Source organism: Hoplias malabaricus, chromosome 3 (genome assembly GCF_029633855.1).
Source record: "Hoplias malabaricus isolate fHopMal1 chromosome 3, fHopMal1.hap1, whole genome shotgun sequence".
NCBI classification, from domain to species: Eukaryota; Metazoa; Chordata; class Actinopteri; order Characiformes; family Erythrinidae; genus Hoplias; species Hoplias malabaricus.
The window spans coordinates 33,927,196-33,942,813 of NC_089802.1; the positions used below are offsets into that span (position 1 = coordinate 33,927,196).

Genomic DNA, 15,618 nt, shown 5'->3' on the forward strand with positions numbered 1-15,618 from the left:
AAGTGCTTTACATTTGTAGAAAGATCAAAATATAAAGGGAGAGCTAGTTAAACAAGTAAAAAAATTATAAACAACGGTAAAACTGGAAGAAGACACAAAACAATACATCACACCTAATGCTTTCAGCTGTGTATGTCAGCCAAATGATATAAAAGTGCTTAAAGCTTCGATTAGCATGGAGCATGTCTTGTTCCGATAATCACGTTATATGCATGTGTTATGGTAGAGCGGAGGTGTTCCCAGACTTGGCTGAGGGCAGTGCAGCGGCATTGAGCAGTACTGAAAGGGAATAATAGCCAGGCCTGCTGTAATGTGATGCAGTAGGACGGTAGCACTCTGCGGCTAACTCAACTTCACGATGGAACCCAGCCCCTCGTGGCCGAACACGGGCCGTTTATAAGGCTGTGGTGGCAGTGAAGCCCCCTCATGAAAATGCAATGGAAGACTTGCATGCTGTCGGTCTGAGTCTTACACTCTTAACAAAATCGTTCTTTAAGAGTTCTTTAGGAAAGGGTGTGGTTCTCAATGGAAATGTGAACACTCAAAAGAATCACTAAGAGTCATGATGGTTCTTTACATGGTTCACTGGTTCTTTACTATGATGATAAACTTATTAGAAATATTTCTGCAGCTCCACAATAAATAGGTTCTGCTATATTTACAAGTCAAAAAACACTTTTTTGTCATATAAAAGGTTTTTAGTAAATCAGAATTTTTTGTAGGTGTATTAAAGCAACACTGCATGCTATTTAGCACTTTAAAACAACTCATTTTGAATTAAAGCAACACTAGGCAAGATTTGATACTTTTGCTCCTGGGCTCCCCTACAGTTGCAGAGCATAATTCACTTTCACAGTCTTGAAATCTTGGGGGAGGGTGGAAGGAAATGCTGGATTTCCTACCCTCCTCTAAAAGTTGCACAGTGCAGTTTCTGCAGTGCTGAACCTGGAGTAGCAATAATAGATTAATAGATAAAAGAAGCACAACAATGATTTTTAAACTGTAATTTTAGTATGAAAATTTTGGTAGTCTTCCTTGAAATTTCTTTAAATTGGATTTGGTTGTATCTGGGGAAAAAAGTACTTTGTTTAAAATGGTGGATGTTCCTTAAATTAACAATAAGGAAAGATTTGGTATTTTTGCTCTTGGGCTCCCCCTACAGTAGCGGAGTGTAATTCACTTTTACAGCACTGTCCTGAAATCAAGGGGAAGGGAGAGGGAGTGGTTGTGTTTTCCTACCCTCCTCCACAATTTTCATAATGCACTTTCTGCAGTGCTGAGCCAGGAGTAGCAATGACGGAGGCTCTGTTCTCCCAATTACAGGTCAGTGAAGCATCACAATGATTTTGAAGCTGTAATTTTAATGTAAAAATAATACCTAGTGTTCCTTTAACTAAATGAAAAAGGTCCAATCAATCAATCAATCAATTCATGGTCATACTACTACACACTTTAGTTGTCTATAATGTTATAAAGAAGGGCCTTGTCTCTTGTATTTTCAGGTCAGCGATAGCTCAAGCGAAAAACTTGTAAAAACGGACCTTGTTCTAGGTCTTGGACATGGTTCGTTAGTTCAAAATAATGGCAAGCAGAGTGTACTGGCTTTTGCCAACGAGGGGCCTCAGACTACAAAGTTTGTGACCTGCTGATACGGAACCAGTTATGCTAAGAGTGTAGGCTGAAGCCTTCAGGCCAGCCTTCCAGTGCTTGTGTCCTTTTCCATCTCCCAGTCGAACCAAGCCAGTGCTTCAGAGCAAGCTCAGTCATGCAGAGGAAGAGAGCAGAACGAGAATGTGCACTGGCTGGGGATTCTCGAGAACTGGGTTAAAGGTCACGTTGGTTTGCATCTGACTCTCATTACTAGTGAAGAGGGTTTCCGTTAGGAGAGGTCATTGCCGGTCACCGTGCCTGGGAATGATTTAGTTGTCTGAGAAGTGGTCAAAATTCCAGCCATAAGTTATGACATGAAAAGGTTGGCACAGTCAAGTAAAATGAACTGTGGATGTTTAATATATATTTTTGTATTTTTGTATATTTTCATACACAGCTAAAATAAAGTGCATCTGGCAGCTGATTTTGATTTAGTTTTAGTCTTAGGCTTTTGACTAAAATGTGTATTAGTTGTAATCATATTTTAGTCATGTATCTATTGTTCTTATTAGTTTTAGGTTTTAGTCAAGTTTTACTTCATTAAATAAATAAATAAACAAAACCCAAAAAAAGCTAATTTTATTTTTAAAGGTTTTACTATGTTAGTCTTATTATATGATACTAAATTTCATAAGCCATAGCTTAAAACTGCTGTTAAATTTAAAACACATTAACATTAAAAATTACGAAAGGAATAAGGGGAACTTTTTCTTAACCTACGTTTTACATTTATTTAAACATTTATAAATGTATTTATAATATTGTAAGTTCAAAGTGTGCTGCAGAAGGTGATTCTAAGAGTGAAATGATTCTTTCAGAGTTGACTCTTCACTAAAAACATTTACTTTGACTTAATACCAACCGACCGCTCTTATTGCCCTGACAACAGCAAACAGACAGAGCATCTTTCTGTTTTTATTTCCTTGCCATTTTTTGTTTTCAAATCAGAAATAATGGTTCATATATCAGTCTTTCACATCATTGTTTAGATTTTATTCTTTGAGCTTTGAACAGTTGGTCATAGTTCAAATTCTTATTCATACTTCAAATGAATATTTTTGTTTTGTTCTCATTTAATTTTGTTTGTGAAAAATAGGTCGTTAAGGAATATTTTTAAATAATTTGTTGTATCTGTCAGTTACTACTTTTTTTTTGTTGTTGTTTTACAAAAACTTTGTTTTCAATAAAACCCCCTTGTATCCTCTTTGTAAATAGTGTGTTCCTAAACCATATATCTGTCCAAATGTATGTGATATTCACAGAAAGGTGTAGGCTTTAAGCTGTGTTTGTTCTCTCCTACACTTACCGGAATCCTTGAGGTTAATGCTGGCCTTTGCTTCTCCAGGTCCCTATTCATTAAATGGATACCGCGTACGAGTTTACAGGCAAGACTCAGCCACCCAGTGGTTCACGGGCATCATCACTCACCACGACCTCTTCAGCCGCACTATGGTCGTGATGAATGACCAGGTATAGGGTCACTCAGACCCTCTCTTCCTGATTAAACATGTTTTTAATGGTGTTCCTTTCCTCATGCAGCTATATTCCTGCAGTATTACATTCCTATAATATTCAGTAGGAAAGTTCTGTCCCTGATATTCTGACTTAGTGTCTACCAATCATTGATGTATTGCTATGTTTACTGTAATAGAAGTTCTCATTTCTAATTTCTTTAAAGCTAGACAAATTTTGTACTGTTGTGAGATTGTCCTCTTTCTCATTTGCAGGTACTAGAGCCTCAGAACGTTGACCCGTCTATGGTACAGATGACCTTTCTGGATGATGTGGTCCATTCTTTGCTAAAAGGAGAGAATATCGGCATCACATCCAGACGCAGGTCACGCTCTAATCAGAACAGCAACACTGCCCACGTGAGTACTGCAGCGGTTGACATACATATTTACACATACACAGACGCACACTGCCTGACTGTGTTTCGCTTACTCAGATGACATAGTCCTGTGCAAAAGTTTTGATACTCCTGGTCAAATTGTAAGAATTTTCTTTTTTAATTCCAAGTGGAAATAATCCTCTACAGGCAGCAAATTATTATATTATATTATTAAAAATATGTATTTATCTGCTAGATTTGGTGCACAGTTTCTGATTAAATATCCATCCATCCATTATCTGTAACCGCTTATCCAATTTAGGGTCGCGGGGGGTCCAGAGCCTACCTGGAATCATTGGGCGCAAGGCAGGAATACACCCTGGAGGGGGCACCAGTCCTTCACAGGGCAACACAGACACACAAACACTCACTCACACACTCACACCTACGGACACTTTCGAGTCGCCAATCCACCTGCAACGTGTGTTTTTGGACTGTGGGAGGAAACCGGAGCACCCGGAGGAAACCCACGCGGACACGGGGAGAACACACCAACTCCTCACAGACAGTCACCCGGAGCGGGAATCGAACCCACAACCTCCAGGCCCATGGAGCTGTGTGACTGCGACAACTACCTGCTGCGCCACCGTGCCGCCCTTTTCTGATTAAATATTTTGACAAAATGAAAAATAATGCAGCTTAAGTTTTGCACAGTCCTCAGTTTATAGGGTTAATCAATTAATTCAGCAAATATTATATATATAAATTGTGCATAAAAATAGCCTATGACCAGCGTGTCCTAACTTTGGCATAGGACTGTATTTAGTGTTCTGTGTTGAAATATAGAACTGTCTTTTTGTCAGTATTGTTTTTGTGTGTATGCTGAGTGCATGTCAATGTGTGTGTGTGTGTGTGTGTGTGTGTGTGTGTGTGTGTGTGTGTGTGCGTGTGTGTGCGTGTGTGTGCTCACTCGTGCCATGTGTCCAGTGCTAGCTGTCTGCTATCTGTCTGTAGCTAGCTTTTGAAGTAAAGTTCCTATGTGCTTAGAAGTCTTTTTTTTCCCTCTCTCTCGCTCTCTCTCTCTCTTTCTCTCTCTCTCTCTCTGTCACTTTTTTTGGTAATATTACTTTAAATAAAAATAAAAGCCTAGTGCCTTGTAGAACAAACATATCACTGGTCCCTTTTTATTATTAACAAGACTTCTCTGTTCCACCTTGTTTTGTTTTTATTTTTATTTTTATTTTCTGTTTTGTTTTTCTCTTTTTTTTTTCCCTGTTAAAAACATTAATTGGGGGATATGCAAGCAGACCACAGGAGGGAGACCAAGCGGCAACACAGGAAGCACTCAGGTACCGGGCCGCGCCCCCTCCCCTCTCAATAGCTCTAGAGTTGTTTACCTAGAAACCTGCATATCCCTGTGTAATTCTGTAGAGCTGCTAGTAGTAGTGTTCTGCAACTTGCACTGTTAGTATAATTTTTTTTTTTTGTAGTCTGTAGTGTAAGTGCGTTCCAAGCCGAAGAGCTTTCTAGCACAAATGAGATGCATTTGTGGCAACAGCTGTTCCTCAAACTGGCAGAAATTATGGCTTAAATTATGGAGCAGAGAAGAGCCATAGGAACTCTCCTTTTAAGGCTAGTGATGTGACTCCATTTTTTTGACTAGACTGTCTGTAGTCCAGCTGTTGACGGACAAGGAAGCATTGAGATGGAGCTTTCTTTCATTGCCTTATATTTCTTGTGACGTATTGGTATTAGTGGTGCAAGTGGTTGTGGTGGAAAATCAGTGCTGGGGAAAAAAAGAAAAAAAAACCCATTCAATAAATTCACTCTTCCTCATGGATGACCTCCTGCATCACTGCTGCATTTGTGTCTTTGTGTTTGTGTGTGTGCACGTGCTGCCCACAGGGTCATTACACACGCGCCCAGGCCAACAGTCCCAGACCAGTGATGAATTCATCTGGCTCTGCCCCCAAGCAGGGCTCCCAGGCCCAGCAGCAGCAGTCTCAACATACACAGCAGCAGCTAGCTCAGCAGCACCAGCAGCAGCAGCAGCAGCAACAGCAACAGCAGCAACAATCCTCACCAGGTCAGCAGCGCGGATCCAGGTCGTCACGGCGGAAGGGCTCGGACAGCAGTGTCCCGGACGATGAGAAGATCAAAGACGAGAAGATGGACACTGGAGGAGGAAGGGGAGGTACCTACTGCACACCACAATATATAGTCTCTATTGTATTCAATATATATCTACACCGCGAGCATTGGGCAAGCTTTTCAGAATTCAGCTGTTTGTCAATCCCTGCTTCGGGTCACTGTCTGGGAGGAGTTTGGTGTGTTGTTCCTGTGTCTGCGAGGGTTTTCTCCAAATGTGAGGGTCCCCCACCCCCCTCAGTCCCTGTGATGGATTCGTGCCCTGCCTCAGGGTGTGCTCCTGCCTCACAATTTCAGCGATTATAAAAAAAAAAAAAAACATTAAATTAATTAATTTAATTTTTTTCGAATCGACTAAAAGCACAGAAATAACAAATCGTGTGGAGTGACCATTCTGCTTCCTTTAAAGGAACACTAGGTAACATTTTTACATAAAAATTACAGCTTCAAAATCACTGTGATGTTTGCTGACCTGTTATAGGGAGAACAGAGTCTTTGCCATTGCTACTCTGGGCTCTGCACTGCGGAAACTGCACTATGCAACTTTTGGAGGAGGGTAAGAAACTCTGCAACTGTAGGGAGAGCCCAGGAGCAGAAATACTCAATTTTACCTAGTGCTTCCTCAAAAGAGAAAGCTAAGCATGGCTTTTTCTTAGTGTTTAGTCTGTGCACTGTATAATTAAGTTTCTTTTACAGAAGTATCACCACATTATTCTCTGTTTCATTACCCACCCTCAATATAGTCCACATATTCATAATCAGGCTATCATTAATTGCATTCCATGGAAATGGAATTTTCCTACACTATGGAATTGGCATTTCAACACTGATTGATTTGGATTTTCCATTATTAGGGCATTAATTTCATACATTGAGAACTGGCTCACAGGTTTCATGCTTTAGATCGGAGAATATGGAACCAGATGCTGGCCAAGTCATTATTAAGTCTGGATTTGCGGTAGCTGACCGCTGTCATACGTAATATATATCCACGCCATATAGAATCAGAGGCATGGGGTGTGTTCAAGCACTGCAGTGAAATGGAGCTTTTAAGTGAGCACAAATGTAACCAGGAGCTCATCCATCACTCGTCTAATGCAGCACTTAAGATTCAATCAGCATCTAACCTAAGTAGAGCGTGACATCATCTTCTGGTTAGAACCACTCGAGCATTCCTGAGCCTTGTTTTTAATGAAGAACTGCTTGATTGCTGCATCTTGTGCTCTACTGCAAGGGCATACAATTGGGTATAGACGACAGGGACATGTCTCTATCAATATCCAGTGATTACTAGTCGGCTACTTACAGTTCAGCCTTCCATCGGTGTCTAGCCGATGTGTTTGGTTCACAAATGGTCTCAAGAGTCCAACCTCCCTAACCCTAAACTTCCACACAGACTTCACACACTCTGAAAGTGTTAAAATGACAGTACACCCAAAAATCACAGAAATAAATGAAATTGTTTAAAAGGTATAAAAATACCATTATTCTACAAAATACAGACATTGAGAGGGGCAAAAATACAACTATCGCATTTGACAAAAACTTTGGCTCAGATGTAGTTTTTAATCAACTGTAAATGCAGGTCTTAATGTAAAGTATGTTAATAAATTATTAACAATTAAACAAAAAAATAATTAAGGTTATGTATTTATTCCTCCCTAGTCATTGATTTCCCATTAGATGTTCATTAATATATAAATATATTGTGTGTATCTGCTGTTATGAATCGTCATGTTTGTGAATCTGTGCTGCTTTAAGTGTTTACATTTCACTTAAATGTAATAATTCGTCTTACTATACATTTTTTGCATTACAGATTTTTCTAGAAATAAAACGAAAACCATTGTGAGCAAGCGGAGGAAAGCCGAGGAGGAGGAGAAAAAGAGCGGCATGAAACGGTTAAAGATTGAGACGTCAGACCAGTCCGAGAGCAGCGACTCCGAGAACTCAAACAAGCCGCTCTTGGACTCGTCGTCAGAGCCGAGCTCAGAGAGCGAGCTGAAAGGGAAGGCTGCTTCAAAGACTGTGGATGAAGATGAGGAGAAGCCCCAGAACTGCAAAGTCCTGGAGGAACCAGCCGTCATCAGCAGACTTTCTCCCTGGGAGGAGATGCCCACAGTAGAAAACAGAAGCAAGCCAGCGGCGGCGGACGTTTCGAATGAAAGCGAGCATCTGATTGAGAAGAGGTCACCGGGTGAGAGGAGGTCTCCTCTGCCCCCTCCCAGCCAGCCTCAGAGCTCAAGTCCTTCTGAGGTTCAAGGCTGCATTGTGGAAATGAAAAACACTGTGAAAACCTTGCCTAAGGACCAGTACGGCACAGGGGCACCCAGGACGCAAACCCCCAAGTGCGTGATCGACATCACGGAAGATGTTGCCAAATCTCATCCAAGCTACAGGGAAAGCTCGGAGGCCGTCTGTGCCCTGCTGGCCTCCCAGAACTGTGAGACCTATGGCTCAGAGGCTAGACATTTGGTGCTAAACCCCTCAGCCTCTGACTGCCGGAAGCTGGAAGCTGAGTCCCAGCAGCTAAGTCGAACCTTGGATAGCAAGCTGGAGTTTGCTCACTCTGAGGTCATTCGCCCTGTGACGTCGGTCAGCGAGTCGGCAGCTGTGGCCGAGAGGGAGAGGGAGAAGGCCCAGGCGCAAGAACAGTATGCCTCCGTCGTCCCATGTATCCGGAGCGTCTCTCTCGCTGAGGAAATCCGCAAGCCTCACAAGCTCAGCCCATCGCCCGACGTCGCCAAGTCCAAGTCTGACCCGTCGCCTGATGCACTCAAAGCCCTCAAACGTAACCCCTCTCCCGATGCCATGAAGTCCAAAACCCACAGTGTCCTGGAGTCCCTGAAGCCCAAGCCAAACACGTCCCCCGAAGTATCCAGGCACAAAGGAGGACGACATCCCGACAACCCCCAGCCCTTACTGGGACGTCCCGTTTCCAAACCAGAGCCAGAACCCGCTCCCCGTTCTGGGTTCAAGCCTGTGCTGTCTCGTAGTGCAACATCCGAAACCACCAAAAGCCCGCTCATTATCGACAAGAACGAGCACTTCACCATTTATCGGGATCCGGCGTTGGTGCGACCTGAGGCTGAAAGCAACCACGTGGCTTACCTTCCCCCTCACCTACACCCTCTTCACAGTTCCTCTCATGCCACATGCCTGACCCCAGGCTCACATCACCCTACGCACCTTCTTCCCGCCGCCTCCTCTCTCAGCCCTCACCCCTCAGTGCACCACCCTTTGCTCCCCACCGTCCTACCCACTATGCCCCCCGCATCCCTGTTGGGCGGCCACCCCCGCCTGGACTCGGGAAGCCTCGGTCACCTTGCCCTCACAACCCACCACCCGCATCCGCACCAGCAGCAGCAGCAGTTTCTGCAGCAGCAGCCACCGCCCCCTCCTTTGCTGCCCCAGACACATCCAGCAGGCACTTACAACCACCTAGGCCTCTATCCCATCATCTGGCAGTACCCCAATGGCACACACTCCTATCCACCAGGGCTCGGACTGGCCGGTTCCAAGTGGGTGCATCCGGAAAATGCGGTGAACTCAGATGCCAGCCTACGGAGGGTAAGTCTATTTTAGGCACAGAAAATTTAAAAGGTTTTTAAGCATGAATTGTAGCAAAATGGCATATTCCTAGAGATAGTGCTGGACAAATTCAATATCAATATATAATGCTGTGTGTGTGTGTGTGAGAGAGAGAGTGTATTTATCACTATCACTAGAAGCACAGAAAACGGTCATTTCAAATTAAAAACCCTCTGCATGATATTTCATAAAATTCTAAAGCGGTGGCAGAAGTAATTTCTACACACAGCAGTTCTCTCAGTTTATTTATTGATTTGATTTTTGTTTACGTGGGAACAGGTATTTACTTAACCTAATGAAATGTGGAATATAAACAAAAAGTTTACATAAGCAGGACAATTTATTATTATGTATTATATAAATAAGTGAAAAAATTGACTTAATTAAAATGAGAACTACTAGCAACGTTTTTTGAGGTGGATTTATTCATAAGGGAGGTATAGACTTGGCAAATTTATTTTTTAAAAGTTTAGACATCAAGGTACAGTCATTTGCTATGGGTGTCTGTGGTTTTTATATTGTTATATCGAACAAAGGAACTATATATCGTGATATAAACATTGGCCATATTGTCCAGCTCTACCCAGAGAATTAAGCAGTATTGAAAGACAGACACTCTAGCAGTAGCCCGCAGTCTGGATTGCAAGGTTACTGTGCCACACATCTGCTTTAATTAACAGATTAAGGTCAGTGTCTGTTCAATTAGCTTTAGGAATGAGAGAGATCTTGTTTCTCTGCAGCGTGCAGTGCTGTTTAAAAGTAGGTGCTGTCATGCTGGACAAAGCCACTGAAAGGCTTAGCGCACAGATATCCTTTCTTGTTCACTGCAGCAATTTGAAGTAGACTAATGTTAATCAGGCTGCTCTATACTGAGACGGACAGTAGAGGTCCTAGGGCATTCTCATGGGCTGGGCTTTGACAACTATGTATGCACAGATTATGGGAATTCTAGGACGATGCCGATATTGATATGATATGTGTACGTATCTCCCGATGTTGATACAGATGCAGGTGTATATTGATAAAATACAGAAAGGTAAGACACCCTGGATTAACAACATAGAAAAATGTAACATTTATTTGCAGAATTTTGCTTTCAGCCAACTGTATGGAAAAAATAAAGTGAAAGGATTCTCCTGAGAAAATATTTCACCACATTTAGTAACTAACAGGTCCTTACAGAGACTGGTCACAGATAAAACAATTTAAATGTAATAGTCCTACTCAAACATAAAAATAAAATAAAAAATTAAAATAAAATACATATAAATAAAAAGCAAAAAAAGTTAAAATTAATTTGACAACGAGGCAGAGTGTGTGATTGAGAGATAGCAGCTGCTTGGTATAGTTGTGTATTATACTTTGTAAATATATGAAAGAGCACCATTTAGCAGACATTTATCAAAACATAATAAGGTGATTCACATTGTGTATTGTGAACATTGTAGTGTCCAACCCTGTCTTAAGTGACCATACCCTACTTCAGCTGCTCTGTCATTCTGTGTAACCTGCTTGTGACTCAGAATGGCAGGAGTACAAGAGGGAATGAGTCATTCACACTCACACATCCTCCTCCAGGGCTGCTTAGACTGCCATATAGCATGTCTCATAACCCTGCATGTCTCTCTCAGAACACCCCCAGCCCCTGGCTCCACCAGCCCACTCCTGTGACCTCAGCAGACGGCCTCGGGATTCTGAGCCACGTCCCGGGACGACCAGCCAGCGCAGAGCCACACCGGCCCATCAAAATCAGCTCGCACTCCAGCCCTCCACTTTCCAAAACCTGCACGGAGCTCCACAAAGAGTGAGTACACACAAACTGGCACTAAGGAACTGAGGAGTGTGAATCTATTTAAGTCACAATTCACTCATTTTGAACTGGATTTTTACAGTGATTACAGTTTGATATGATACACTGAACCAGGATTTGAGTTCGTAATTCAGGCACTTTTAAGAATAATTATAATCATTTTAAATGAATAGATCTAAAATAATAAATCTAGGAAAATCTGTTCAAATATTGACCAAGTTAGACAAAAAGATCATCTCAGTTTACTGTTTAACACTGCTTGTGGGAAGTATTGTTCATAATGTAAACTATTTTGTTGTGTTAATGTTTAGAATCGTTTTATTTGTGCCATTTAAAATGGTCTATTTGACCAGTGGATGTTTCATTTTTGTATTTTGTTTTATAAACGTTGCACTGGGAAAAATAATAACAAGGCATTGAAAAATTGAATACAGTAATGCCTCGCGGGGGATGCGTTCCAAGACCACCCGCAAAAAACAAATTTCCGCGAAGTAGAGGAAAGATATTTTTTTATGTATTTAACGAGTATTTTGACCTTTAAAACCCTCCCTGTACTGTTAATAACCCACCCTTTGCGTTAAACAGTTATTCTATAATGTATTTTAGCTGGAACTACATGTGATATCCTACCAGTTTCTTTAATAGAGTAATTCCTAAGCTGTGATTTAACGTCAGTAAATTTCACTCGGATGTGGACATGAACAATACATGTACTGTACGTAAGAAATACTTACGTTTTTCCTAGATTTTCCCTCAATATTCGCGATATAGGGGCCCCCTTAAAAAAACTCCCCGCAAAGTAGCCAATCCGTGAAAGATGAACCGCGAAGTAGTGAGGGATTACTTTAAATCATTAAACTATGTTGTACATTTTTACATACTTTTATGTAGTTTTTTTAAACCCTAACCCTAACCCAAACATGCTATTGCTATCCAATTGATTGGACCAATTTTCAGCTTGCTCATATTGTTGCTGTTCTGAAAATGTTTGGAAACCACCATACTCTCCCTTTTACACAAACACAAAAACACACACAACCTTGTTTGTAAAAGAAACCAGATCATTTAAGACTTTGCCAGAGTTGCCAGATCATTTAAAACTTATTTTACTCTTTTAATTAGTCTTCCAGAACATGGCCTGCAGGTTTAAAATAGCAGAAATGCTAACATAATGATACAGTGCAGGTTTAGAATCAGGGAAGCGAAGAATGCAACTGGCCATTTTGCAATTTTGGGAAGTGAAAGGAATAGAGGCCTCTATTATATTAGGACTCTAAGCTCTGAAATTGCTGAGGCTTTCCGTTACAGAATGTGTATTTTTATGAACAGGGAAGTTTGTCTACAATCAGTTTCCTTTGTGTCATATAAAATGTTGGAAAAACAATATAATTTTTAATGTTCAGTACAGTTCATTGCACTCAATATTAAAGTAAGTTTAAAAATGTTAAAAAATTGTTAAAGCCAAGTGGTTTGTGGTCGATGGTGATGTCATGTTTCTTATTTGTGCTTGGCAGTATAATTATACCATATCAACCAAAATGAAGAAATATATTGTGATTTAAATTTTGGCCATGTCGTCCAGCCCTAATTCTAACACCCACTACCTCAGAAGATCATAACATGCTTCGTCAAGTAGGCATTAGCCCATGATTTGAGAACACAACGCTTTTGGAAGGCCCAGCAATGAGGTCTGGCATTCCTGACAATCAAATGAACACAAGATTAACAGCCAGATTGTGTTTTTATTACATTTTTAACTAATATTTTAATGTTAAATCCACCCTGGCCTCTCTTTAAACTAAAGCTGTACCTTGCCCCACTGACACTGTTAATGAGTGCACATTGCCAATAGCTCCATTTGGACTTTACGCACTGCGTCAACAATCGTACACAGAACAAATAGCTGTGATTCTGAACTGTATCTAAACTGTTGCAAAATGACATATTATGGGTGTCACTCAATAGGGAAACAAACAAACAAAAAGCCCTACAATAACACAGATGCATAAATAGACACACCTTTAAAGTCACTGTGAATCACTGTGATGTTTCACTGACCTGAAATAGGGAGAATTGAGCCGTAGCTACTCTGGACTCAGCACTGTAGAAATGGCACTATGTACGTTTTGGAGGAGGGTAGGAAACCATCCCTCACCCTCCTCAGCTTACCTAGTGTTCCTTTAAACTAATATTTTGTTGAAGATTTGCCATCATATATATATATATATATATATATACATATATTTTTTTTTTAAATGCTCAGCAGTGACTCCTAACTTTTGTCTACCGCTTGTTTAATCTCTTTCTGTATGTTCTCAGTGACGTGTTTGTTGTTGACCCCATGCGTGGAATGGTAAAGGCCCACTTGAAGCAGGAGCCAGACCGCAGCCGGACTCCCACCAGCAAAGAGCTGCAGCGCATGTATTTGGACTCTCCTCACGCAAAGCAACAGCAACAACAGCCTTCGCGCCTGCCTCTGGACACACCAGACCGGGCTAACAAGTACAAAGAGGAGAACCGTCGCATCTTACAGGAGAGCATCGAGGTGGCGCCGTTCACGGCCAAGATTCGACCAAGCGAGTCTGAGCGCGAGCCTTACACACGAATCCCCTCGCTCTCCAAAGGCCATGGCCTGCTGCCTGAGAAGGACTCAGAGCACCCGCCCACAGAGCTTTACAAGTACAAGCACTCCGGGACAGCGTCGTTGCCTCAGAGCAACTACTTCACCACACTGTCCAACAGTGTGGTGAACGAGCCCCCGCGCCTCTACCCCTCCAAAGAGCTCAACTCCTTGTTCGAAAAGGCGCCCGCCTCCTCCAGCACTCTGGGCTCCTACAGCAGCACCAAGTCCCTGTCCAAGCCTCCACCGCTCATTAAGCACCAGCCAGAGGGCGAAGGCCTGGTAGGGAAGATCAATGAGCAGCTCAGTCAGCAGGTCTTGCACTCGCTCGGTACCTCAGCTGTGGCAGTGAGCGGGGACCGCCGCAGCCCTGCCGTCTCCCCGTCGGGACAACTCAGGAGCATGCCCGCTCTGCATCGGGCGCCTGTCTTTCACCCACCCACCCAGCAGACGCTGGACCGCAAGGAAATCGGCTACGGTCGCCTCTCGCCCCCAACACTCACGCCCATCCAGCCAGTTAGCACGGCATCAGGGAAGGCATCTGAGCAGCAGAAGCCCCCCACCCTGCTGCCAGAGCTCAGGGAGGTGAAAGGAGCGGCGGAACAGGGCGAGCCATGGAGGCCGGGTGCTGATCCGCAAGCCCAGCGGCATCAAGACAAGGGCAGAGGAAAGCCGCAGGCAGCTGTGGCATCTGTCATTGTGCGCCCGTCCACATGCAAATACGACGCCTCGACGGGCTCCAAGACTCCTGCCAAGGAAGTAAGCAGCAGCGGCAAGAACCAGCCGGATGGCCCTAAACTTGCTGAGGCCAAGGACACAGGTAGGGTCATCCAGTCCAGTGTGACTGTGGAGGACATGTTCTCGCAGTACAAAAAGAATTTGATCCGAGCCTCGCAGAGTGGCTTTCCCAGCTCTGTCGTCAATTCCGTGTGCAATAGCAGGACTGATGTAACATCTCCTGCCTCGGTGCTGAGTCGGAGCACGGCCGAGCCGTCGCATTCTGGCTTGAGCGCCCCAAGCAGCAGCAGCAGCAGCAGCAGCACTAGTCGACTAGAGATCCCTGCGTCCAAATGTGCGCCCGAACCACAAGAGAGCAGCTCCAGAACGGCCTCTCCTGGAAGCGCGCTGCCTCAGGCTCCTCAGGCATACTCGGGTAACTTCATGCACCCCAAGAAGCACAAAGCAGCCCTGGCCGCTGCCCAGTCCCGCTGCGCCTCTGAGAGTGAAGGCAATAGCCGAACGCCTCAGGACTCGCCCACCGTGGTGGCCCAGGAAAACACGACTAGCAAAGCTAGTCCCCTTCCTAATGGACAGCCGGTGCCCATGAGCCAGCCCAACTACCACAAGTTGAAGAAAGCATGGCTCACTCGCCACTCGGAAGAAGACCGCAACACCAACAAGGGCGAAAAGACGTGCAGCGCCGTTTCTGAAATCATTAAGCCTTGCACGGTCAACCTCATCGCGTCCACCTCCGGCGAAGCAGAGTTGGGCAAAGACAGCAAAGCTTCTGAGGACAGCAAGGCATCGCCGGACGACAGAAAATTAAGGCGAAGCACCGCCAAACGACCTTACGAGTCCGGATCAGACAGTGCTGAGGACTCCGATGGCAGCGACAGCAAGCTGGAACAGAGGGTCAAGCGGCAGCCCAAGCCCACGTACAAGAAGAAGCAGAATGACATGCAGAAGAGGAAAGGGGACAACGAGAAAGAGGAGGACGACGTGAAGCCCAATGGCATTTTCAGGAGCGCCAAGGAGAAAACCAAGCTCAAGCTGGCCAGCAGCAGTAAGTCCTTCATGATTCTTTTTTTTTGTCCTTTCTTTCGAATGCAGGTTATTTATTTATTTGTCTGTTTAATTCATTTTATTTTATTTATTTATTTATTTATTTTACACTGTGCCTTTCTGGAACACATCAAATCCTCCCTTTAGCTTGCCATAACTCTAGCCTGGATGTACTGGACATATCAC

The 15,618-nt window shown here is 43.4% G+C and overlaps 1 protein-coding gene across 4 annotated transcripts in view; it reads left to right on the forward strand.

The window, feature by feature from the left end:
• jmjd1cb (jumonji domain containing 1Cb) overlaps positions 1-15,618 on the forward strand; it is a 183,765-nt gene that overhangs the window by 144,527 nt on the left and 23,620 nt on the right. For 2 of the 4 annotated variants that reach the window (XM_066664894.1, XM_066664897.1), the window contains 7 exons: positions 2,996-3,120; positions 3,378-3,521; positions 4,789-4,830; positions 5,387-5,675; positions 7,449-9,199; positions 10,852-11,024; positions 13,350-15,433. In XM_066664894.1, coding sequence (XP_066520991.1) covers positions 2,996-3,120; positions 3,378-3,521; positions 4,789-4,830; positions 5,387-5,675; positions 7,449-9,199; positions 10,852-11,024; positions 13,350-15,433 — 4,608 coding nt within the window. The remainder of the gene's footprint in view (positions 1-2,995; positions 3,121-3,377; positions 3,522-4,788; positions 4,831-5,386; positions 5,676-7,448; positions 9,200-10,851; positions 11,025-13,349; positions 15,434-15,618) is intronic. The other 2 variants (XM_066664896.1, XM_066664895.1) reach the window with 2 other exon arrangements.